At 53.0% G+C, this 23,455-nt stretch overlaps 2 protein-coding genes across 14 annotated transcripts in view; both read right to left on the bottom strand.

Moving 5' to 3' along the window:
- Positions 1-78: 78 nt before the first annotated feature.
- NDST2 (N-deacetylase and N-sulfotransferase 2) lies at positions 79-8,397 on the bottom strand. 3 transcript variants are annotated; one of them, XM_060111804.1, is made up of 15 exons: positions 8,074-8,397; positions 5,909-7,455; positions 4,467-5,823; positions 4,191-4,278; positions 3,719-3,873; positions 3,348-3,533; positions 2,978-3,106; positions 2,664-2,846; positions 2,481-2,577; positions 1,991-2,114; positions 1,691-1,865; positions 1,324-1,494; positions 1,109-1,218; positions 808-910; positions 79-713 (listed from the first exon to the last, which is right to left on the bottom strand). In XM_060111804.1, the coding sequence occupies exons 3-15, from the start codon at positions 5,469-5,471 to the stop codon at positions 588-590; spliced, it is 2,652 nt and encodes an 883-aa protein (XP_059967787.1). In that variant the 5' UTR covers positions 5,472-5,823; positions 5,909-7,455; positions 8,074-8,397; the 3' UTR covers positions 79-587. The 3 variants fall into 3 exon arrangements, with proteins under 3 accessions (XP_059967787.1, XP_059967797.1, XP_059967803.1); XM_060111814.1 differs by having other exon boundaries at positions 3,348-3,458; XM_060111820.1 differs by having other exon boundaries at positions 624-713; positions 1,146-1,218.
- Positions 8,398-8,824: 427 nt separating this feature from the next.
- The window catches only part of CAMK2G (calcium/calmodulin dependent protein kinase II gamma), a 55,408-nt gene continuing 40,777 nt past the window's right edge, over positions 8,825-23,455 (bottom strand). For 2 of the 11 annotated variants that reach the window (XM_060111697.1, XM_060111714.1), the window contains 8 exons: positions 20,110-20,178; positions 18,899-18,943; positions 17,372-17,420; positions 16,041-16,154; positions 13,867-13,942; positions 13,407-13,501; positions 11,439-11,683; positions 8,825-10,808 (listed from right to left, as the gene is read on the bottom strand). In XM_060111697.1, coding sequence (XP_059967680.1) covers positions 11,451-11,683; positions 13,407-13,501; positions 13,867-13,942; positions 16,041-16,154; positions 17,372-17,420; positions 18,899-18,943; positions 20,110-20,178 — 681 coding nt within the window. In that variant the 3' untranslated portion in view covers positions 8,825-10,808; positions 11,439-11,450. The remainder of the gene's footprint in view (positions 10,809-11,438; positions 11,684-13,406; positions 13,502-13,866; positions 13,943-16,040; positions 16,155-17,371; positions 17,421-18,898; positions 18,944-20,109; positions 20,179-23,455) is intronic. The other 9 variants (XM_060111705.1, XM_060111733.1, XM_060111743.1 and 6 more) reach the window with 5 other exon arrangements.

Raw genomic sequence — 23,455 nt, 5'->3', positions numbered from 1 at the left:
ATGAACCTTGAACTGGGGCAGAGGAAAATCTTGATACTTGGTTTATTCTAGGTTTCTCCCATTCCAGTGAGGCAGACAAAACAGAAAAATAAGGATGTTTATTAAACTCATTTCTAGCCCACAGCTAGGGCTCCTATTCAGCTCTGTGAGCCACCGTCCGACCTCATCCCCATTCAATGTGAATGACATTAGAGAGGCCGGGCCACAGGTAGATCCCATTGATCCCACAGTAAGGGGTCCCTCCCACGGCCACAAGAGATAGATACACTGCTGGGGATAAAGAGGGAAAGCATTGGATTAATACATTCCTCTACACCCTGCCTGGACCCCCTCATTTCCCCCCAACCTTGCAAGACCATGGGCCAAAGGTGCCTAGTACCATCTTGTGGGGTATCAAGGGAAGCCCCTTTATTAGACCCCAGACCTATGGGAAAGGGATGCCCTTCCCTTCTTAGCCATCCCAGGCCTCGAGGCCACTGAGGTAGAAGGGGGCGGGGCCAGGCCACTCTAATCCCCCTTGTGGGCCCTGCTCTGGGCTTGCCCCTTAGGGAAGAAGGGGGCTTTTGCTGGTACGGGAGGCTGATACATCAGCCCGGACTGGAATGCTGCAGTTCTTCCCGAAGCCATGAGGGCACTGGCTGTCCAAGCCGGCTCAGCAGCTTCGACAGCTCCAAATTATGGTTCCGGAAAAAATCCGTAAGAAAAAGGCGGGACTAACAGGAGAAAAATGAAGTCAGAAATGGTAAGGAGTGGACAAAATCAGATCTTACAGGTGGAAAGGGATACCCTGTCCCTGGCTTTGCTTACCTCAGTGTCCATATCTGGGTACTTCCGGCCTTTGCTCTTGCCTAGACAACGAGTCTTGCCACCTTCAAGTCCCTGGCACCAGAATCCCTTATCGTCATCAAACCTGCTCAACAAGAGGCCATTAGGTGACAGACAGAAAAGAAAGCCAAGCCTCATAAATGTACACTACCTCTCCCAGCCCAGAGGGACACATGTCTCTCCCTGCAAGACAGGGTAAATCCATGGCTCTTCCAAACAGACACGGTCAACCTGCTTCCCCATTTCCCCCAGAGTCATCCTCCCCTGGGTCATGCTCTCCCACCTGAGGGTCCGTGTGTAGTTCAGAAAGGGTGTGATACCCAGGAACTTCTGGATGCTCTCCATCGAGGCAGCTGGGTTGGTACGCAGTTCTTGCCCATCCACAATCAGCAGCTAAAGGGACAGGGATGTGGTTCCCTCTGTATTCCTTAGAAGCCTCTGGGCTGAAGGGAAAAGGAGGGGAAGGGGACCCCCATGTGGGCTACTGGGGAACTGTACCTGTCCAGAGGGGTAATACGTCAGCCAGCGTTGCAGATGGGTGGAATAGTAGCCAGGGACAAGACAACGGTCCTGTAGGGAGCGAAGTGCCAGAGGGGCACGGGAGGAGGCCGAAATCACCTGGTAGAAGGTATAGTTCAGAGCAACTGGGTCTCCATGTGCTCGCTGATGCTGAAGGACAAGGAATAGGAAGGCAAGGAATTGGTGATTTGACAGCATTGTCCTGCCCTCACTCTTGGTCTAGTGAACAGCCAGCATAGGCACCCCTCCCCAAGGTACTAGCTGTTTCCCTACCCTCATTCCTTTCTGCCTCTCTAGCAGTCACCACCTCCCTTAAGTTCTGATGTGTGCCTAGCTTCAGGCTCACCTGGTACCAGGAGTAGGCCCTGTCAGCAGGGTTGGTGAGCACAGTGATGATCTTGGCTCGCGGCAGGAGGGCAGCCCCCCGACGTGGTACAACCTCCGAGTCAAAGTAGGTGGCACTTTTTTCAAACAGGAAATCAGTGCTGGCATTAGAAGGGACAGGGAAGAAATCCATGTACCTAGGAAGTAGTAGAGAGGAGAGGCAGAGAATTCGGAGTGAAGGGGCCAGACATCTGTGCTGGGAGAAGCTGGAATGGGGTATTTTAGGGGAACGGAGTGTCCTGAGAAGCATTCCAGGTCTCACCAGTCAATGCCCTTGTGGTAATTAGGGCCGCTGAAGAACTGAATCTCCTCAAAGGTGCTGGGGCTCGGGAAACTGCTAGTCACAGCTGGGTGCAGGCTCAGGAAGAAGTGAATAGCTGTGGTCCCTAAATGGGAGAGAAAGTCCAGGCCATTGTGGGAGAGAATCCACCTCAAGAACATCAGCTTGAAAGAGGTGAGAAAATAATCACTCTGGGTGGTAAAATACCGTTTGGCCAAACTAGAGCGAGAAAAGGAAAGCCTGAGAGAGGCCCAGGGAAGGGTTAAAATGGTAGTTCTCAGCCTTGATTGTGCATCAGAATCACTTGTGGGTCTTTCAAAAAAAACTCAACAGATGATTCTGATATATAACCAGGTTAAGAATCACTCAAGGGACTGGATTAATGAGGGGTGGGTATGAGAAGAGAGTTCCTTGGCCAAAGAATTCTTTGGGTTTAAGGCAAGGCAACAGAAGTTGCCTAAGGATGATTCACCTGTCTTCTGGGGTCCCACAATGAGGAACTTGGGGAGCCGATCACAGGTTTTCTCCTTGGACCAGATATCTTTGTGCCTCTTGTCGTCACAGGGATTCTGAAGGTGAGGCCAAGAATCAGATAATCTTTTCCTCAATGGCCACCCCCATCACGTCTCTAGGTCAGCCTGAGCTCCACCTATACCTGCCAAAGGGGGCTTCGCTCTTGAGGAAAGAGGTCAAAGTACTTCCGTGCGAGAGGGACAGGAGGAAGGGTCTGTAGGCGCAGCCGTGTCCAGCACTGGAGAAAGCGCACCAGACTCTCAAAGGTGTACAGGCCCAGCCGATCATTTCCATAATTAGACAGATGAGTCATAAAGATGCTGATCTGAAAAGGGGTGCCTGCATGTCAGATTTGGAGAGCCTACCCCACTTCAGAAGTGGGCTTGGTGAGCAAAAGTCTCAGTATGCAAACACTTTGGCTGTCCAATCTTCTAGCCTTTCCTCTCGGCACCTTACCGGATTAAGCAGCACTGTCAGAAAGAGTTCTCCACCTCGGATGCTCCGGTCTAGTTCACGAGAGCCTCCGGGATACTCATTATAGAAGATCGTGTGAGTGAAGAGGCCACACGTCTGCCGTGGCAGCACCTGAAGGGAAAAGAACAAACAGGGACAGATGAGATTTGAAAGGTAGAATGAGAAGTAGATTAAGGACAAAAGACCTGAGGCATTAGGATTCCCTGGGTTTGTGGAGGACTCAGTCTGAAGTTACAGCAACAAAGCTCTTGCTATGTGCATCATGACTTTCCATCTCTCTACCCCGTTATATGGATGAACCTGGACAATGCACGTTGGAGTTTGATTCAAGTCTGTATTGGGAGTCCCTCACCATAATGCCATTGTGAATGAAGCCACGGCGGTAGCGGGCAGGGCGGAGATGGGGATACTCCTCAGTGCTGGTCACCTGGATGCCCCACACGGATTTCCAGGCCTCATAGAGCTGTGTGTGGATGGGATACACGCCGGAGTGGTGGGGGGCCACAGCGTACCCCAGATCCGTGGGAATCCCATGCTCCTGGGAATGGCAGAGACTCTCACCAGGACCTGGTGAGGTTTGGGGAGTAGAGGGTAAAGAGGGTGGGGATGCCTCCACAGAAAGAACAATGGAAAGGGTAGGGAAAGGGCACCCCATTAGGGTAAGGTTGAAAAGGAAGCATCATCTTTGGGAGAAAGTACAGGGAAGAGATCCAAGGGTCTCACCAGAGCAAACTGTTTGTTGAGCCTCATCTGGTCAGCCAGCACGGAGCGATTGTGGAACAGGTGTGGCTGCATGTGGCTCCACATGTGGGGAAACCACCAGAACTCTTGGCGGTGCTTCAGCAGCATGTCGTCCCCTGCATCCTCCTCCTCTGTCCCTATGACCACACACTGACCACTGACCACAGCCGGTCAGCCCCTGTGCCCTCCTTTGTTCTGTAGCAACACTGACCACTTTCCATCCTTGGGACAACATTGCTGACCTCTGCCCACCTAAGACTGTCTATTTCCCGATTGCCAACCTGCCCTCCAGCCGCCCATGCTAACCTAAGTTCATACCCACTGCTAGCTCCTCACAGCATTCGGACCCCAAACGTTGCCCCTTTTCTCCAACCTGTCTGCCCAGGAGCATGGACAGTGAAGGCACAGATCAAACGAAGACTGACATGCTGAAGGAGCAGGGGGATGAGCTCACCTGTATGATAGAACTTGCCCGAGAAGCCCAAGTTGAAGGTGAAGTTGGGGACTAAGGTCCTGAGTTTGTTCTGGGTGGTCAACAGAGCCTGGGAAGAGTAGCAGGGACATGAGAAATCAGGAGACTAAGAAGGAGATAAATGAGAAGTAGCATTCTTCTTGCCTAGAAAGGGCAGGGAGCATACCTATGACAAGCTCAGGATCAAGGGAGTCTGATAGGACAGAGCTTGAAACAGCTTCTAAGGAAAGATATGAGTCAGGAAAAAGAAAGACTGACCTCAACATCAGCCACCTTCATGCGGGTTCCTTCCTTGCCCACAAAGATGTCATCGATGTCTACCAAGATGTAACGGTCAAGGTCCAAGCACAGGCGCTTGCCAGTGAGGTACGCAACAGCATCGACAAAAACGAGTTTGTGAAGCCAGAAGGAGAGGCCATGGCCAAAGAGCACCCGCTGGATGCCATCGTGAAGCCCCAAGTCCTGTACCACAGTGGGAAGCCGGGCCCGGCGAGGCAAGGGTCCTGGCACCGGGGGCTCAGCTGGCCGAAGGCTGGCAAGAAGCACTGGTTCATATGTGCTATGATTGGATTGGAAGATGGTCCAGTCATCACCGGGCAGTGGACCCGGCTCCAGGCGGCTGGGGCGTGTGAGATGCAGTAGTGGGGCAGAAGGATTCACCTGGTAGTCCTGGAGCCCCAAGTTTGAATGTAGGAAAAGGGGAAAGCCCTTGAGCTGGGCACTCAGTAAGCTATGCTCATGGGCTCGGAAAAAGCCAATGATGCCCACACCATACTCCACACAGTACCGGTCTAGCAGTTCCCGACTCCAGGCATCCAGGTTGACATACTTGAGCAGGTTCTCATAGATGACCAAGACATACCGGCCACGGGTATGATCAGTGAGTGTGGGCATGTCCCCTCGGCCAGGTGCCAGCTCAGTGCTATAACGAAAACGGCTGGACTCCAAGATGGCCACAATCTCCTGCCCCAGCTGTGAGTATGTGCTCTCCACAAACACAAGGACCACGGGTTCAGTTCGGGCTGTCTCTGGCGGCCTGGGGGGCCGGGGTGGGACTGGAGGCCGTACAGGGCCAGGGCCAGCTGCCCCACCACTACTGCAGTCTCCCAAGGGCAGGGGCAATGGTTCCTTGGCCTTGGGGCTGGTGGATACGTAGTAAGCCAAGAAGCCCATGGAGCCCAGACTGAAAGCAATCAGCAGCAGTATGAGGCGGTGCAGCTCCAGCTGCCGAGCTGGGCGTACCACCTTCCACAGCTTGAGCATGGCGTGGCGGGGGGTGTGTGTGTGCGGCAGGGATGGGGACCACTTTACGGGATGGGAGGGAGGAGTTCTATAGGCTGAGGCTCTCTTGGGAGGGTAGAAGGATATGAAAAGAGGGGAAAGGGATTCCTGCAGGGTCAGTTCCCTGAAAAGGTGGAAACAAGTCCCCTTAGTATAGGACAGGGGAGGTAGAAGGGGCAACAGGGGGCAACTGGACAGAGTCCATTGGTCTCAGGTCACCATGGCCCACTGGCCCATGGCTTCAGGATGCAAATCTAGCCAGGCTCCACCTTTGGCCCTGGCTGAGCTCCTCACATCAGAGGTCAGCAAAGTTCACAATCTCTGCCCTCACTACCTGTAAGACAGAGAAATCAATAGGTTACTTCTCTCCTTGAAACTGTGTCATTAATCCATTCCCCTCTTCACCCCATTTCTCTTACCTCCTGCTCACAGGATGGTTTGTTCTCCAAAAAAAAAAAAGCTCCTGTAGAAGAACAACATAATCTGAGTCTCATACTTTAGCTTCACAGCCTGTTCCCTTTCTTAGAATACTGTCTAAATTCTCCTCCCTGAGCTAAGCTCAGAATTGAAGCAGTATATCCAAGGTCTAGAAGGGAACAAATTTCCCATCGACAAGAGGCCAAACAGCCCAGGAGGCTGAAAATGAACCTGCTCTGAAAGGAGTTCCCAACCCGTGACAGAGCAGTTGGTCAGCCAGCAGGAGCTCTGGTCGTCCTATGAAGAAGGGACGGAAAGCCCCAGAAGTCCCGTGCTCCAACGAAGTATCAGATAAGAGGAAACTCATGTGTCTGTTCATCTTCGTCATCTATCAAACCCAACACCACAGGCTAACAGCACTAACGAACTTGCAGTCAGGTGGACACTATGGTGGGGAAATTCAAGAGGGAAGAGAAATGGTGCTAGCTAATCATTCTATTACCTTCCAAACCCAGAACCTGGGGATTCTCTTTTCCACTGCTTGTGAAAAATTACCCATCCCTCCCCTCTACCTCACTTGTGCCAGTGTCAGGAGGGGTGATAACAATGTAGCTCCAGAGCAGGCCACAGCACTGGCACCTAAGAAACGCTAGAGAGCTGAGTCCAGAGTTTGTCTCCCTATCCACTCCAGTTCTCTTTCCTAACTTAGCCTAGGTGGTAGTACACCCTCACCCCTGAACAGCTCAGAAGGGTCCTGAGCTAGCCTGGAGAGACAGGAGGGATTGAGTCCTGCTACAAAAACAGAGCGAACTGAATGGGGCTGGATGACAGAGAGCAACAGGAGCTTAAGTAGTATCCAATCAATAATAGAAAAGGAGTAAGAATAGTCGGATCAGAAAATAGTTTTAAGGAGACCTAATTCCGGAGACTTTTTTCCTTAAGTAGATAGACTATTTCTAGAAGCGTCACTCTCCCCACCTTAGTCACTTGAAGTAAGGCCAGTGGCTGGAGATCTCTCTCTACCACACATCCCACCCCCCGACACATACACATACACATCTCCAGGTGATTAAGCAGAGATGGGGTCCTTCAGAACTGAGAGAGACAACTTAAGAATAGTTCTGCTTTAGCCTGGGTAAAACTAATCGGCATGAAAAGAGAGCTGGGAAAGGATCAACATGGTGATGGGAAGGCACGAATCCTAAGAATTAGAGGAAACTTTTTGGGGCAAACACAGTAGTGAGAAGAAGTCACTGTGGGGAAGCAGATACTGGGGGTGTATCACCCACGAGGTCAAGAGTAAGAGTTAACATTTACTGAGCGCTTACACTTTGCCAGACATTCTTCTAAGAGCTTTCCATATATCTAATGCTCACACCGGCCCTAAGAGATAACTAATATTCCCATTTTACATATGACTAATTTGAGGTCCAGAGAACTTAGTAACTTGCCCAGGATCACACAGCTCAGTCAGTGGAGGAAATGGGGTTCATCGTCAGGCCTGTCAGGCTCCAGCCCTGGTCTTAACCACTGCATTTTAGCTTCGAACCTAGAAGAAGCAACAATATTTAGGGAAGGGGTGATGAGGGAGTACTGGGGTGGGAGGATAAATGCTGAAACGGGACCGCGGCGGGGAGGGGGCTAAAGGTGCGGGAAGCAGGAGGAGAGCAACAGAGAGGGGGCTGGGGAAGGCGGGGGTGTGGGCCCCGCGCTGGGAGACCGGCAGTGCAGATGCAGCTGGAGGAGGGGGACCGAGCAGCGACACGGGCGTGGGGGGCTGGCACACGGGGGTCGCGGATGGAGGGCCCTGCTGGTGGGAAAATGGGCTTACAGGTGGGTATGGAGAGAGTCGGAGCATTAAAGGGAATGGGGCAAGGGGCGCGTGGAGGAGTCTGAGGCGACATCGGGGCGGGCGTCGGGCTGGGGGGAGCCCCGAGGGGAGGATGAGCCCCGTGCGGAGAGGACGAGCCGAGGGGAACGAGGCCACTGCCAGGGCGGCCTGCGGAAGGGACGGGGGAGGGGTGCGCAGGCCGCCCCGAGGGGCGGCCGGGGACGCCCCTGAGGGCGGTTTCGGTGGCCACACTGAGGGAAGTCTGTGAGGGGAGAACTGCGGGGACCGTGGCTGGGGGCCACACTCTGAGCGGGGGTCCCCTCAAGGGCGGCTCACCCGGCGGACTGGGCGGCGTCCCCGCTGTCCCCGGGCTCCGCCACGTCCCGGGGCTGCCCGGCTTCCCTGCTCTCGGGGCCTCGGGCTGCGTCGCAGCGGCTCCGCCATCTCCGAGCGAACGCTCTGCCGCAGCCGGGCCCAACCACCGCTCCCAGCGGGGGGAGGCGGCGCGCAGCCGCTCGCGGCCCCACTTCGGGTCCCCCCCGCCTCCGGGCCGGGCAGCCGCGCGGCCCAAGTGCCGGGCCGCCGAACGGTGTTCCGCAGCGCGCGGCCGAGCCGCAGCCTCATAGACGGCGGGCTCCGAGCGTCCCGGCAGAGGCGCCCCCCTCCTCCCAGCGCAGTGGCACGGTCCGCCTAGCGTCGGCGCCGAGGCTCCCGGAGCCGGGGCGGGCCGAGGGTGTGGGCTCTTCCACTCGGCCCGGCGGAGGGGGAGCCGGGCCGGCCCACTGAGGGGCGGGAGGGCTGTCCTGGACGCGGGCGGGGCCCGGGGGCGGGGCGAGACTCAGAGCTCACCCGCTAAGGGCCCGAGTTCTTCCCCGCCCCCCCCCCCCCCCCCCCGCTCCAAACCCGCCTCAGCAGCCCGGGGGACTAATTGGAGGCTGGTGAGTTTACGAGGAAGTCTTATTCTAAAATGGGCCCAAAAGGGGTGGGAGAAGGTACCTCTCTCCACCTGAAGCCTTGTAACCCAAGCTGTTAAATCTAAGCCTCTGGCCATAAGCCTCCAACAGCAGTAACACAATGGAGTGTTTAAAGGTTATTTTATTAAATATCTTCAAGGTTTCATTGTAACAAAGCTATGAAGGGTCTACCAACATTCAGAACAAACACTATTTTTAAATTATTTCTATGTCATCATGCAAAAATTCTGCATCAAATGCCTTCTCATTTCCTGTTTAAAAGGTGATTTTTTTTAATAGTCTATTGTCTATAGATGCTGACATTAGCCCCAGAAGAAGATTAAGAATGCTAAGAAGTGGGGCTGGAGCAGCCATATGAAGCTATGGGTCTTAATGAACTCTAAGACCATTTGTCTTCAAGCCAGCAAAACCAAACCCTGTGGTGAAGGTGTCTGCGTGCTGGTACTACAGGCTGCAGGGCAGAAAAGGGTTAGGGCCCAGGGGCTGGGGCATGCAGGAGGTGCTCCGAGGAGCCTGGCTAAATCCAAGCACCAGCACCTGTGAGTCTGCTCTCTTCTCAGATGGCTCCAAGGTAAACCTGTAGCTTTGCCTCTTCTCCCAGCTCCTGTGCCTCCTTAAGGCAGTCCAGGGAGCTGGGGCCTACCCATCTATCCCCCAATAGTGCAGACAGGTCTGCACAGTTGTTTTGGGGGAAACCAAGGCCATGACCAATTGCTCCTCCATTATCTTCTCTGCTATCTGCTTAGAGTATAAATTTTTCCCTCCTGGAATGGAACTCTTGAGCACAGAGAGGGACAATGAATGTAGGAGCCTTGGCTCTGGACATCTCTTTTGGGTACATGCAGGTGAGAGACAGGGTGATACCCATGCAGATTGTCCAGCAGTTAAGTCTATACTTCAGTTGGTCAGTAAAGAGGTCTCTTTGTAGAGGATACCTCTTCTTGCCCGAGTAGTCAGGTCAATCTCAAAGACAGGAAAAGAGATGGGCGTGCAGCAAGGGAAGAGTAAGAAGGGAGGCAGCCCCGAGGGCAGCCTGAATGCATAGAAACAAACATCACTCAATCCCAACGCCTCACTCTTCCCATCCCACAGGGGCACTTGGCAGAGGGCCCAGGCCCAGATGAGGGTCAGCACAGGGACCACCAGCATGAAAAGGCAAGACAAAGATGGCCCAAATCAGCACAGGAACAGAACTGCCAAAGGCAGCAGGGGGAGCCCAGACCAAGGCCCGGCTCTCTCCTTGCTGTTATAAGAAAACAAACACGAAGCAAAGCGGCAACCCCTCCCACTTCCCAGCTGCAAGGATTGGGCCTCAATAGCAGGGCCCACGTGCATTGTGCATCCTATAGAAATGGATGAGTCAGTGAGTGCATGTCAGACTAACACGAGGTTTCTCATCAGCTTTGTAGCGGACACACTTCTGCAGCACCAATTCTCTTCCCGTCTATACTAAATGGTACAGTACAGCAATGTCCGGGCCCTGCTTCTCAGTCCTGAGGCCACTGTTTCTCAGCTGCCTCCACGGCAGGCTGGGAGCTCCGCGTTCTCTCCCAAGTAGATCTGTTGGCCATGATGTTCTTCATCAGCCTCATTCTAGGCGTGTATACAAATTCTGAAGACGTCCATTCCTAGACCTGGGGCAGGTAGGCCACCTCAGGGGCTGTAATCACATCACAGCCCCCAAAGTTCTGTCAGAGTTCTTGCCTGGTCCCCTGAGTCCATGGAGGCCAGAGGCTGAGCTCACCTCTTCAGGGCTGGTAGGTGAGCCCATTGCTTGTGCCAGGATGGGCATCACACAAACTCCTGCCTTCTTGCTAGCCCAAGGGCTATTGGTGGTTTTAAAACGCATCACGGTATGGATCCCATTTTTTTTTTTAAAACGATCTTCTTTTCTTAAATGTAAAAAACACCTCGGTACAGCAGAGACAGACACGAAGGGCGGGCGGGAGGGCTGCATGCAGGGGCGTGCATTGGCTGCTGCCGCTTTGTAATTTAATTGTTTTAAACCTCAAACGAACAGGACTGCCGCTGTCACTCAGGCCCTCCAGAGCCACTGGCTGCGAAGGTTTGACCTCCGGCTGGGATCTCCTTATGCCCCTGTCAAACAGAACAGACATGGTAACAGAACAGAGGACAATACCCACACAGAGGAGTTCCAGAGACTTAAACACACTACATACGTGGTCAATTCTGCCTGAGAGGGTGGAGGATGGGGGAGAAGCTAGTATTTAAACATAACACTGCCTCACATTTGCTGAGCGCTTACTAAGTGCTTTACTTACAAGTATATTATTTAATCCTCACAACAACAAAGGAGGTAGGCACCGCTCCTTTTTTTTTTTTTTTGGGGGGGGGGTGCTGCACTGCAGGCATGTGGAATCTTAGTTCCCTAACCAGGGATCAAACTCGCGCCCTCTGCAGTGGAAGGGTGGAGTCTTAACCACTGGACCACCAGGGAAGTCCCTCCTTCTTTCCTATTGACAGCTGAGGAAAATGAGGCTTAGGGAGGGGAAGTAACCTGTCCAAGGTCACCCAATTTGGAGTCAAGGAGCCAGACCCAAGACTGTCTGACTTCAGAGCATGACTTATTACAACCACCACACTGTCCAGCCTTCGCTACTCTTCTGGGATGGCCCATGTATCCTCCCCCAATGCCACCTCTCAACCTCTTCTTCCTCCTCTGACCCCACTTGTCCCAGCCGCTCCCCAACCCCCCACCAGGTGCACCTGTGGCTGAGCTCACTGCAGCGGTGCGGCAGGGGCCCCTGAACAGTGATAGTGGACATTGAGCCACTTGCCATCCCGGCGGTGCCAGACCCGGGTCTCCTCTGACTGGCTGGTGCGAGGCCGGCCCTGCCCATCGATGTACTGGGTAAGGCGGATGTAGGCAATGCAAGCTGCGTCCTCTCCAATCACGTGGACGTGCGGGTTCAGGATGGTGGTGTGGATGGGCTTGCTGTTCTTGGACAGGACTGTAGGGGGCAGGGCAGGGTGGGATAGGTAGGAGGGTGTCAGGCCTGGGGACTGGCATTTTCCTCCCAGCCTGCACTTCCCAAGTCTCACCCTGTCTCCAGTAACCATTCTGTGAGTCTCCAAGTCCCCATACACCTTCCAGAGGCTGGGAAACCCCATCAGATTAGTCTTGATTATTCAAAAGGAAGAGAAAGGTGTGGAACAATGATAATAGCAGCTACTGTTGTTTTTTTTTTTTTTTTTGCGGTATGCGGGCCTCTCACTGTTGTGGCCAACCCCGTCGCGGAGCACAGGCTCCGGACGCGCAGGCTCCGGACGCGCAGGCTCAGCGGCCATGGCTCACGGGCCCAGCCGCTCCGCGGCATATGGGATCCTCCCAGACCAGGGCACGAACCCGCATCCCCTGCATCGGCAGGCGGACTCTCAACCACTTGCGCCACCAGGGAGGCCCGCAGCTACTGTTTTAATCAGACATTGTGCTGGGCAGTTTTACACGCATGAGCCATATTCCTTGGTCAATATTACTTTCTTCATTATAAGATAAGGAAATAGGCTCAAGGAGGTTAAAGTAATTTGTCCAAATCACACAACATTTGAACTCAGGACTATCTTAACGAAAGCCTATGATGATCTTTCTACCCTAACAGGTGGGTTTAGATCTCATAAGGGTTGGCTTGTCCCTGATTAGGGCTATAGAGCAAAATCAAGAACTTAAAATATTCAAAATTGATTTCTGATTTTAAAAAGATCCAAAGTTTAAAAAAAAAAAAAAAAAAGTCACTAAAGCACCAAGCTCAGGATATTCCCAGGGTTCCCAGGTCCTCTGGGGGAAAACCAAAAGAAGATGGGTTGCCATTATCAGCAAACACTATGGATTGTGTAGCTTTTATTGAGATTCATATTTTACTTCAATTCAAATATTAGGGGCTACATGAGACCTTTCGGAGAGCTTCTATAAATTCTGGAATTGCTTCTGGCTGACAGAATTACCTAGATAACCTAGGGTTTGTAACTGCAGCTAAGACATGGAAAGGATGGCAGTTAGTAGAGAAAACAGTGAGAAAATAAAATCCGGGGCAGGATGGGGAAGGCCCAGGATAAAGTGGGAAAGATGAGAAAAAAATAAGAAGGGGGACGGTCTTAGTGGAAAGAAAGATGGGAGGAGGAGATGAATCAGCTTCTTATCCTCTGGGACTTCCAGGAACTGTCCAGAGCATATACCCTGCCCCGCTGACCCCCAGCCAGGACTCCTGTCTCCCTCGCGGCTAGGAGGAGGACCCTAGCCACAACTTCCGATCTCACAATCATCAACAGCGCCCTGTTACTTGCTTGCACATTCTTATCCTGGTTTTAATTTCCTCTATTCTGAAACCTGCAGACACAGAGCTGAGATCATCTCAACCGGACCTCGCATGGTTTCCAATCGTCTTGGAAAGAGGCGAGGCTTAAAGAAATACAGTGGGCTTGGTTATGGCATGACACTGGCACTGCCACGAGGCAGCTGCAGAATGGAGGGGCAGGCGGGGCTCTGGAGGCAGCCCTTTGAAGGTGCCAGTTGAAGACCATCCTCAGGGCCCAAGGGGGCAAGCACATAGACAAGGATGCGGCAGGCAGGTCCAGTAAGGGAAAAGCGGGCAACTGGGAAGAGGAGAAGGTGAGCGGGGACAGAGGCAAGGGGGTGAGGGGCAGGCAGGAGTATCTCAGCAGCACGAACCCACTCACGATTCTCAAAGTAAAACTTATGGAAATCCATCCCTTCCACGAGGTTACCGAGGGCCTCAGGCTCAAAGGAAGTGAGGCCTGGATCACAAATCTTCCTGCAGGGGGGAAAAAAAAAAGCAGCCCGTCAGTCTTGCATGAGCATTACTCGTCTCTCTTCCCCATCAGTGGTGTCTGTCCCGCAGCAGGTTAGCTGTGGGCTGGGCCTGACAAGACGGCTGAGATCTTAGAGCCCTGCCTGCCAAGCCACTTAGCTCTGCCCTTTCAGCCCACGGCCCAGACACCACAGGCGGGCTCAATCACTGATGTCTACCTGGAAGGGCTCCCAGGCTAGGGGCCTGGTGTTTAACTCGGACACTGTGTGCAAGGCCCAGCCTTCTCTTTTCCCCTGGTCCCAGCTGCTTTTTGGGAGGGAAGGCCTCAAGAGATGACTTGGGTCTCAAGGAAATAAGTCTCTACTCACGTGTAGGCCTCAAAGTCCCCATTGTTGATGGCCTCAATGAGTTGTTCTGTGATCTTAATGATCTCCTGTTTTCGCACTGTGGGGGGAAAAATATAGCAATTTACCCGTGTGAGACTGGGAATCTCCCAAGTGACTGAAAGCCCTCCCCAATCCTTCAGAGAATCCCCTTGATCTCTCTGACAAAGACATCCCTGTCTTCTCTGTCTTTAAGGCCCTTTGCAGGAAGATGAGCCCACCTTTCTCTCCATTCCCCCTCTGTCGTCCATAGAGCTAACGACCCCTTCCCCACAAAGCCTGCCTTATGATCCTCTGGCCTTTGCCTCCCTCTCCATCGACAACCAGGATGCAGAAAACACTCTTGTCCTTAACAGCTGAGGAGCCTGACACATTGTGAATATTCTGCTTTCAGTCTGTGTATCTGATCCCCAGCAGGTTTAGCCTCTCCAAGAACCATCTCCTGATAGGGCTGTTTCCACCACCCACTTGCTTCTCTCACCTGAAGGGGCTCAGTCAGGTCTCAGTTACCACCTCCCCACCCCCAGCCCTCACTCAGTGGTCCAGAACTTAGCCCTGGGCGACAGCTAGCCTGAGAGCAGAATCTAGCCAGGGATGAGGGCTCCAAAGGATGAACAGAGCCCTGGGATGGATGCTTCATTCTCTTCACCCTGCTCATCTCCTCCACAGGGCTGTTCTGGGATAAAGGATCTTGGAACTATAAACACTCTTTTTTAAATGGAGCCTCTCACCAGTGAGACAGTTCCGTTTACTGTGGACAAGCCTTGCAAAGGCTCTAAATCTCATACCAGCTCTCAAGCCAAGACATGTCCCTCAGGAAAACCAAGACAAGCTTCAGACTGACAGGCAGGCAGAGTTGGTGCCCTCAGAGCACCCCCCACCCCAATCCCAAGCCAAGGGACTGCTGGTGACGTCCTGCTCTTCTAGGCAGCTCACTTACAGGGAGCGCCACTATTAGCAGAGGGTATCGCCAGGGTAAGGGAGGCCTCGTACTGAGCTCGGGCTAACCCTGACCGGAGCCCCAGGCTGGCCCAGGCCACAAGCCTTTCCTCACAGGAGCGAGAGGCTGCAAGACAAATGTGAGCATTAGAACAGAACAGCTAAGGGGCACCACTGGGAGAAGGCAGAGCAGCCAATGGTACAGCCAGGAGGGGGGCTCTACAGCCACGAGCACCACCATGGGGGAAGCTCTAGGTGAATAAACAGGAGGTGAGGGGAACCACAGAGCTCTATCCACTTTCTAGAGGCACGCAGGTACGCATACGTACACACACACACACACACACACACACACACACACACACACACACACACACACACACACACACACACACACACACACACACACACACACACACACACACACACACACACACACACACACACACCCTCCCCAACCCCACCACACCCATCTGCAGGACCTGACTGGGGCCCTATGGGTGAAGAGGATCGTGTTTAGAAACTCTGAAAGGACAGACAGTAGGAGGGAAAGAAGCAGACAAAGGCATCCTCTACAAAAACACAACTAAAAATACAAATACAAGCTATCATTAACCCAGCAAAGCATCATACCCAGACATCCCATTTATTTTTCATAATGCTATGAAGTAGGTGCCATTTTATCCCCACTTTACAGATAAGGAAACTGTAGCTCTGGGAGGTTAAGTTACTTCACACATTTTTGAAGGTAGTGTAGCTACCTTTAAACTCAGGCCTGTCTCACCCCAAGCTCTTAATATGATATTACACTTAGCCTCAAGAAGCACCACATCCCGACATGGTTTCTTGACTATGGCAAATTTCACCCCCAGCCCCATGCCCACTACCCGGGACCTGACTTCTGACTCCACCTTTCTTCCCGCTCGGTGCTGAGGCAAGGCCCACTGCATATCCCAGTGGCTTTCTACTCCTTCCCTCCTGCAACGATTTTCCACCCACTCTTCTTCATGTCTTTGGGCCCTGGTCTCAAGGGCCCCTGCCTGGTCTTAACAGCACCTCCAATCAGCTCCCACACCCAGCAGAGGTTGAGTTCCTGAGGCTGACCAGATGGACAGCTGGGCTGGGCTGACAGCTCTGGGGAGGGGCTGGGGGGGAATCCCCGAGGGGCTTCAGGACAAGCCAGGGAGACGGAAGCCAGAATGTGCCTCCCTCACACTTACTGGCTGAGGAGCAGAGAGAAGGCTGGGGCTGCATGCCTGCAGAGGGGGCTGTTCTGTCCCGGGAGCTCCGTCCTTCAGGCACCGAGCTGCCATTCCCAGTGCGGAGCGGGGCAGCTAGCCAGCCAGGGCAGGGCAGGGCAGGGCAAGGCAGAGCAGCCAAAACAAACAGAACAAGGCAGGTGAGCGAGCAAGCCGGACAGGACCCGAGCCCGTGGCACTGAAGAGCCGGGGCAAGGCGACGCCTCGGGCTGCTGTGGACACTGGACCACGTCCCACGCCACCGCCTCTGCCAGAGAGGCCTCCCAGCTGAGAGCCCCAGGAAGGGGCACAGACCTGGGTTTGTGGCTTCCAGAGGAGCCTTCGAACAGCCTGTACAAGTCCTGGGGAAGACGTTCTAGGGGGCAAGGCTACAAGGTCAAGAGCCCAGCAGTGAAGGAGCCGCTTACTCTGCCAGCATCGCCAGAAGTGAACTGACCTGACCTCAATTCCAGCAGCCCTGGAAGCACTGTTCTTTACTGCCTTATACGTTTATGCTTTCTTTTTTCTTTTCCTTTTCCTTTTTTTTTTTTTTTGTATTACCAGAGGTTTGTGCTCCCTTATCGCCGCTGGGCATGCTCTCTCAGCTCTGTCCTGTAACGTTCCTCCAACTTTTCTGAGGACCTGGCCTGAGGTCACTTACTGAAGGCAAAGGGAGCAATTCCAGGAGGCCAAACCAAAGAGCAGGACAGAGATTCCCAGTAGCCTGGCCTGCCATGCCTTCCCACACCCTCTGGCACTCTGGCCAGGCCCAAACTTAAGCTTGTGGGTCTGCACAGGACAGGTGGTTCTGACTCCATCACTCATGCCAAAGCTTTGTGATAAGAGTGACCAACCCACCCCGACGTGTCCAGGACTGTCCTAGCTTTAAAACCAAAAGTTCCACATCCTGGGAATCACTTCAGTCCTGGGGAAATTGGGATGACTGGTCACCCTACTAATGGCTCATGACATCTATAGGCTGCTTCTGCAGGGACTCAAGATGTCCCTGTTCTGGGATATCACGTCACAGCAGCAACAGGAACAGTTCTCTGAGCCCTGGGCCTCAGGAACAGCCCTCATTTAGCTATCCCAGACTTGGGGTCAAAGAAGAGAAGCCACTTGCCCAGCCCAGCAACAAAGAGACAGGGCCTCATATCTTGGCCCATGGAAAGTAGCTTTTATGCCAAACTTTCTCCTGGGGTATAAGGAGCCACCAATCTCAGTTCTGGGGGCAGACAAGGCAGGTGCCCCACTGGAGCCTAGGTACCTGGGACATTGCCGGGGCCTCTTCCCCACCAAGGGCTAGCACCTACCTTTGAGGTCCTCATCTTCTGTGGTGGTGTTGCAGCTCTCTGTGGAGCCCTGCAGGCCAAAAAGAACAAGTTTCTATAAATCAGGCTCTTGGAAACCAGAGGAGCCAAGCAGAACAAAAGCAGAGCATGTGCTCCTACGGGAGCTGCAAGGAGGAATCAGAAGGTTCTATTTCCACCCTTGCCATCTGACTCTTATGAAACTCTGGATTCTCAAACACCGTCCTGAGTCTTCCCCAAGTCAGTAAATGTACCACTTATCCAGTTGTTCAGGCTAAAACCTAGAGTCATCTTCTAGGCTTGATTTTTATGCTGATTCTTTTCTTTCTCTCTTTCCCTCATATCTCAATTATCTAATCTAAAACCAAACCTGTCAGTTCTACCTCCAAAATAAATTACATGTCTTACCTCTTCTCCTCAAATGTACAGCTACAACCTCAGCCCAAGATGCCAACATCTGGCACCTGAACTACACAATAGCTGCCTGGTCTCCCTGCTTCCACACTTGCTTCCTCCCTAAAGTTGTTGCCCATAACACAGCCAGAGTGTAAATCAGACGCCATTACTCCCCTGCTAAGAGCCTCCAACAGCTTCTTATTGCTGCTGGAAAAAAAATGCAAACTCCTGTCAAGTCCTACAGAGCAGGTCCTGTCTGCTCCTCCAGCTTCACCACCCTCCTGCTACTCTCCCCTTGCTCACCACACCCTTAGCTCTGATTTCTTCTGTCCCGTATATGTGCCAAGCCCCTGCCCTTGCATTCCCTCTGTCCAGGACACTCTGCCTCAGAGTCTGCCTGGCTGTCTCCTTCCAGTCTTTTAGTTTTTAGCTCAAGTATCACCTCCTGAGGGAGGCCATTCCCCGACCACTTAATTAAAGGCCCTGTTCATTATCTATTTACTTTGCATCATTTCTTCATAGCACTTATCACTACTGGATTTTATCTTATTTATTTGGTTTTTGGTTTATTATCTGCCTCCCCTACACCTGTGGAGAGGGATTTCGTCTCATCACCTCTGTAAACCAGAGCCGTGGGTGGTTTTGGGCTCAATAAATATTTACTAATGGTAGTGAAAATACGGAGACAAGGTTATTGAGGGCATGAAGGAGTGAGGCAATGGGGAATGACTGCTCTAGGGTCTGATTATACTCTTGCCTCTGTTTTTCTAGCTAATGTTTACTCTCATTTAAACTTCACATGGACGAAGATTCTACTTTTATTATCCCCAATTTACAGATAAGGAAACTGAGGTGCAGCGTGGGAGAGTGACTGGTCCAGGGGTCCAGGGCCAGGATGCAAACTCAGGCCTGTCTGGCTCTAGAGCCTGAGCTCAGCATCACTAAGGTATGATGCCCTCCCTGGCAACAGAGTGATAAACAGGCATGTGCTACCCCCAGCCTAGACTCTGCAAATACCTTGGCCTTGAGGTGCAGCCTGTAGGCTGCCATCTGCAGGACGCTTAAACCCTGTTACCCAGCCCACCTGTTTCCTGCTGACCTGGAAAGCAGGAGACTGGTTCAGGAGCCACTTACCTTGATCCCATCTGTAGCATTGTGGACCACAGTGGTTTGTGGCTCCTGTGAGGGAAGATGAAAGTTACCCTTCTGACCTGGGGAAAGACCTACAGCTCTTCCCTAAGGGACCCCACCCCTACCCCCGCACCCTCGTACACTGACCCTATGATGACCACTGAGGCCTGCTCGTCAGCCATGCTCACAAGACAAAATATCCTGGCTCAAGTGGGTCCCAGGCAGCTGGAAGCCCCAGATTTAGGGGTCAGCACTGGCTGGTAAGGAGGAGAGGCCTGGCGCTTAATGGAAGCAGGTACCGGGGAAGCCGAGGACAAGGGCCCCTGTTCCCGATCCCTGCTGAATCTGAGTGTCCTTTCTCCCACGGGACAAGTACACTGGAGGAGCTGTAGGCTTGAGGGCACAGGCTGGGCCCTGACAACAGTGTTCATCAAGGGGTGTGCAGGAGGCAGGGATGCCGGGAGAGTGGACTAAGGTCTCCCAGAAAGACCCAGCGTGGCCCTCAGCAAGCTGAGCCCGGAGAGCCGGCTGCTTCACCCACCCTCTGCCTCTCCCAGAGTTCCTGTCCCTACAGCCCCACAGCAGGCAGCTCCAGAGGCCACAGGAAGTAGGAGGAGGGGCAGCACAATTCCCCCCTCCCTCTCCCAGACACGCCCTGCTAACTCTAGTTAGTCACCAGCAGAGGGAGCTCTGAGAGCACACAGTGCCCCTGGCTGAGCCCAGACAGAACTGGGACAGCATGGGGGCTCTCCAGGAACCCAGACACCTCAGCACCATCCAGAGGTGGGGGACCCCAGCCCCCCTTCCTATTCATTGCTTTGCAAAGGAGAGGCTGAGGCAGATTTTACAAGGAGGCCTCCAAGAACTGATGTACAGATCCCAAGAAAGCTCCTACCCTCTCCTTTTATAAGCAACTCACCTTCCCGGCCCCTGCAGCAGACCCACTGAGGGCCCAGCCTGGGGCTGGGAGGCTTAGCTGAGAGCCCTGACCACTCTCCCCCGCCAAGAGCAAAGAAGCAGGAGCAGGAGTTCTGCCATGCAGGAAGGAGCACGGCCAAGCACGACAGTGAGGGGGAAGGGGCCTATGGGGCAGTGCGCAAAGCAGCCTGCTCTACAGGGATGAGAAAGGAAAAGGGCCGAGGAGGCCTGGGAGGAAGCGGGAAGGAGGGGAGGCAGCCAGGGGCAGGGGCGGAGAAGCGGCAGTCAGGAGGTACCATGGCCGTCTGCAAGGGCGCGGGCTCTTGGGCTGGGCTTACGAGACTGTTTTTGTTGTTGCTCTGTGGCTGAGACAAGAAAACAGATGGTTTAGTTCCTCTAGAGTCACCAAAGCCGCTCGACTCCCAGACCTCCCTTGCCCCCGCCGGCCTGGCCTGGAGGAGCCAGGCCTGAGGTGGCCTCCATAACACTGCGGGATGGGAGCCACGGTTGGAGAGATGTGATCAGAGGAGATTATCTGGAGGGACCCAGAGGCCTAGCCCCGGAGGCATCCTCAAGGTGGGATGAGCCCGAAGACTTGTTTTAAAGCATCTCTCCAGAAATCTTTGCTGATGCCAGGTGCCATGTCACTGCACAATCATACTTCACACCCAAAGAAATTCAGGATCTTCTCACTTTATAGGGGGAAAGGAGTGTGGTTTATAAGAAAGCAGAACAAAATTCAGAAACCCTGGGTCCCCTAACTGTGGGCAGTCCCCTGCTGCCCTTTCAACCTGCCACTTGCATTTCCTTCCCCTTATGACACCAGATTGAAGCCTGATCTGAAAAGAAGAGGAACAAGGAGAGGAAGAAAACCTGGCCTAGGAGATGGTGTCCAGAGAGGAAAGGCGTGGAATTTGGATACAAAATGCATCCACTGACCCTAGGGAGTAGAGACAGGGCTGTGCTGTTGGCCTTTCTGCCTGATCAATCTTCGACCTGTTCAGCTGGGAATGAGGGCAGAGCTCCAAGGAGCAGCAGGTGAATCCAGAACCCAGTCCCCAGGAAAGAGTAGGTTGCCCAGCAGGCCAACATTCCCAACAGCAGACCACTGGGATATCTCCTTGCCTTTCAAAATATTACACTGAGTGGCACAGCAAGGGAGGGTGGGGGGAGGATAACGAGGAAGGAAGGAGGCCGATCTCCAGGGCAGGGAGTCCCATTGATGCCCTCTGCCTCTTACAATCCCCTAACCAATACACTCAGTCTCACTGGGAGTCCCTGTGGAGTCGGTGACCACCGAGGAGCAGCCTGATGCCTGCCAACTCTTCAACAAGCAGAGAGACGAATGTACAGCTACCATCTCTATGCAGGGTGCAAATGAGGGCACGCTGGCAGCTAGAATGTGCTGCTTCTCTCCTAGAACATAAACAGAAAGCCATCCCGACTGTCCTACTTCTTGCCTGGAGGCCTCTTTTATGGCCCCTTGGACCAGACCTGAAGCCGTAACTTGCCATCAATGGTCGACATGTCCCCAAACCCAGGGCTAGGCATGGAACCTCAAGCCAGGTACCTAAGTGCTATCAGACTCCGCTGAACTCTGCAGGCTGGAGAAGGGGGGCCCCAGGAGTAGAAAGGATGTGGATCTAATTTCACATGAACTCTGCTCTCTTCCATATCCCCCCAGAAAAGAGCAGACCCCTCCTAGCTCAGCTGCTGATATGGACCTGTTTGGGGCTGATTGGACAAAGCTATTCTATTTGCAAAGCCCAGCTGAGACAAGACCCTGGCAGGGGGCAAGGACTGCAGGGTGTCCATAAAAACTGCCATATCTGCAGAGGGCTGGGATGTCACCCAGGTGGCCCCACCTCTGGCTTTAATAGATGGTTTCATAAGGATTCAGGCTGCTATGTTCCCCTGGGTGTCCTGTGTCCCATGAGAAAGAATATGCGCTCTCTGCAGCCTTTCAGCTGTTGCTCCTGCGGGTGGGGTGGGAAGGATGAAACACCGGGCACAGCGTGCTCATGGGCACTTGCACAGGGGAAAAGGCCGGGAGAGTGAGGCTCAGAGCCGAGAGCCTACAACCGGCTCCTCTGCACACCACACAGAGGTCCGCTGGCTGCCAGTCTGCAGGAAACGGCCGCTTGTGCCCGCTGAGCAGGGCCTCTCCTCCTGAGCAACCGTGAGTGAGGGTCTCCCCCTGTGCTTTCCACCTGGTCCCGAATCCCTACAAGCTTCACATCCTGCCCTGGGCTGCTGGGGGCAGTCCAAATGCTGCAGCAGGGAATGCCATACCACACATTCCAATGCCCCTTTCTTAGGCCGCTGGGCGACCTCGGGCAATGGCCCCCGCCTGGCAGGACAGGCCACACCTGCCCGCACAGCACAGACATGCAGTGAGGATGAGTGAAGCACACGCACATGGCAGAATGGGTTTGCGTGGCTGGCAGGCGGGCGCAGGCAGCATGGAGCGGGAGGATGGGTGGGCAGGCAAGGCTCACCATTAGGTGCACGCTGGAACTCGACTTCCTTTTCTGGACACACCACAGCAAAAGGGAAAGAGAAGGGGAAAGAGGAGGTAAGAAGAGAAGCACAGAGACGCTGCAGGTTAGTGCACCAGCATGGGCTCTGCCTCAGGAGAAAAGAGCAGAAGGAGGAGACCTGGAGTCCAGCACCAGAAGGGTTAAAACAGCACCTAGACAGGCAGGCACACACACCCCTCCAGACCCTGGGAGAGGAAGAACTCCTCTGCTGTCAGGTTCACAAACACAGATTGAGGATATTCTGAGGTGTCTCAGATTTGCTCAGAGAAACCTCTTAAAAGGAGATTAAATCACAAGTCTGTGAGAGTAAGTAACATTTTGCTGCAAATTTATAGGTTTGGGCTTATCTAGCTCACCTACAGGATTCTTTATTTTCTCTCATTACTAGGTCTGCCTGAAATTCGAGTGAGTAGCTATCAGGTAAAGAGCAAAAGCTACTCTAGGTCATCCTCAGCTTTAAACATTTGACTTCTGAACCTAGACTTTTTTTCACTGGACTCCTAAAACTCCTTTTCAGAGAAAGATGTTGAGCTTTTGAAAATCATCTGACAAATATTAAATTTTGGCACCCATTTCTTTGTTGGTATGGCCATGCTCATTTATAAGATTTCAATGTTTTATTGCATTTTGTAATTAGGGGGCAATGGAAAAGCAGGCGTGCTGGTGATTGAAAGTGCAGTGATCTTATGGACACAAAGATGTAAACCACAGGGAATGCTGAAAGCAGGGATGCCTTAGCCTCAATTAGAAGCTCAAACACTTTATGTCCAGACATGAAACAAGAGCAGAAAAATAAAGACCACACGGAACACTGAAAATATATCTTGGAAGACTGTGTCTAAAAGGTGAAAGGTAATTAAGGATTTTATCATTAGCTCGCTGGGAGACAGAAGTCTCCTAGGAACATGTCTGTGTGTCGTTTACTCGCATATTCATCTAACGATACCCAACCAATGCTTACTGAGGGCTATTCTAGGCATACTGAACACAGATAAATGTTCCTGCCCTCAAGAAGCTGACACTCTACTTGAGAAGACATTTTTGAGAACATATTCTATTCAAAAGAAGGGGACTACAAGTATTTAAAAGAATGGTCCACAAT

The sequence above is a fragment of the Mesoplodon densirostris genome, chromosome 1 (assembly GCF_025265405.1).
Source record: "Mesoplodon densirostris isolate mMesDen1 chromosome 1, mMesDen1 primary haplotype, whole genome shotgun sequence".
Taxonomy (NCBI): domain Eukaryota; kingdom Metazoa; phylum Chordata; class Mammalia; order Artiodactyla; family Ziphiidae; genus Mesoplodon; species Mesoplodon densirostris.
Note: the sequence above shows the minus strand (reverse complement) of the source record. Positions and strands in the feature narration are given on the sequence as shown.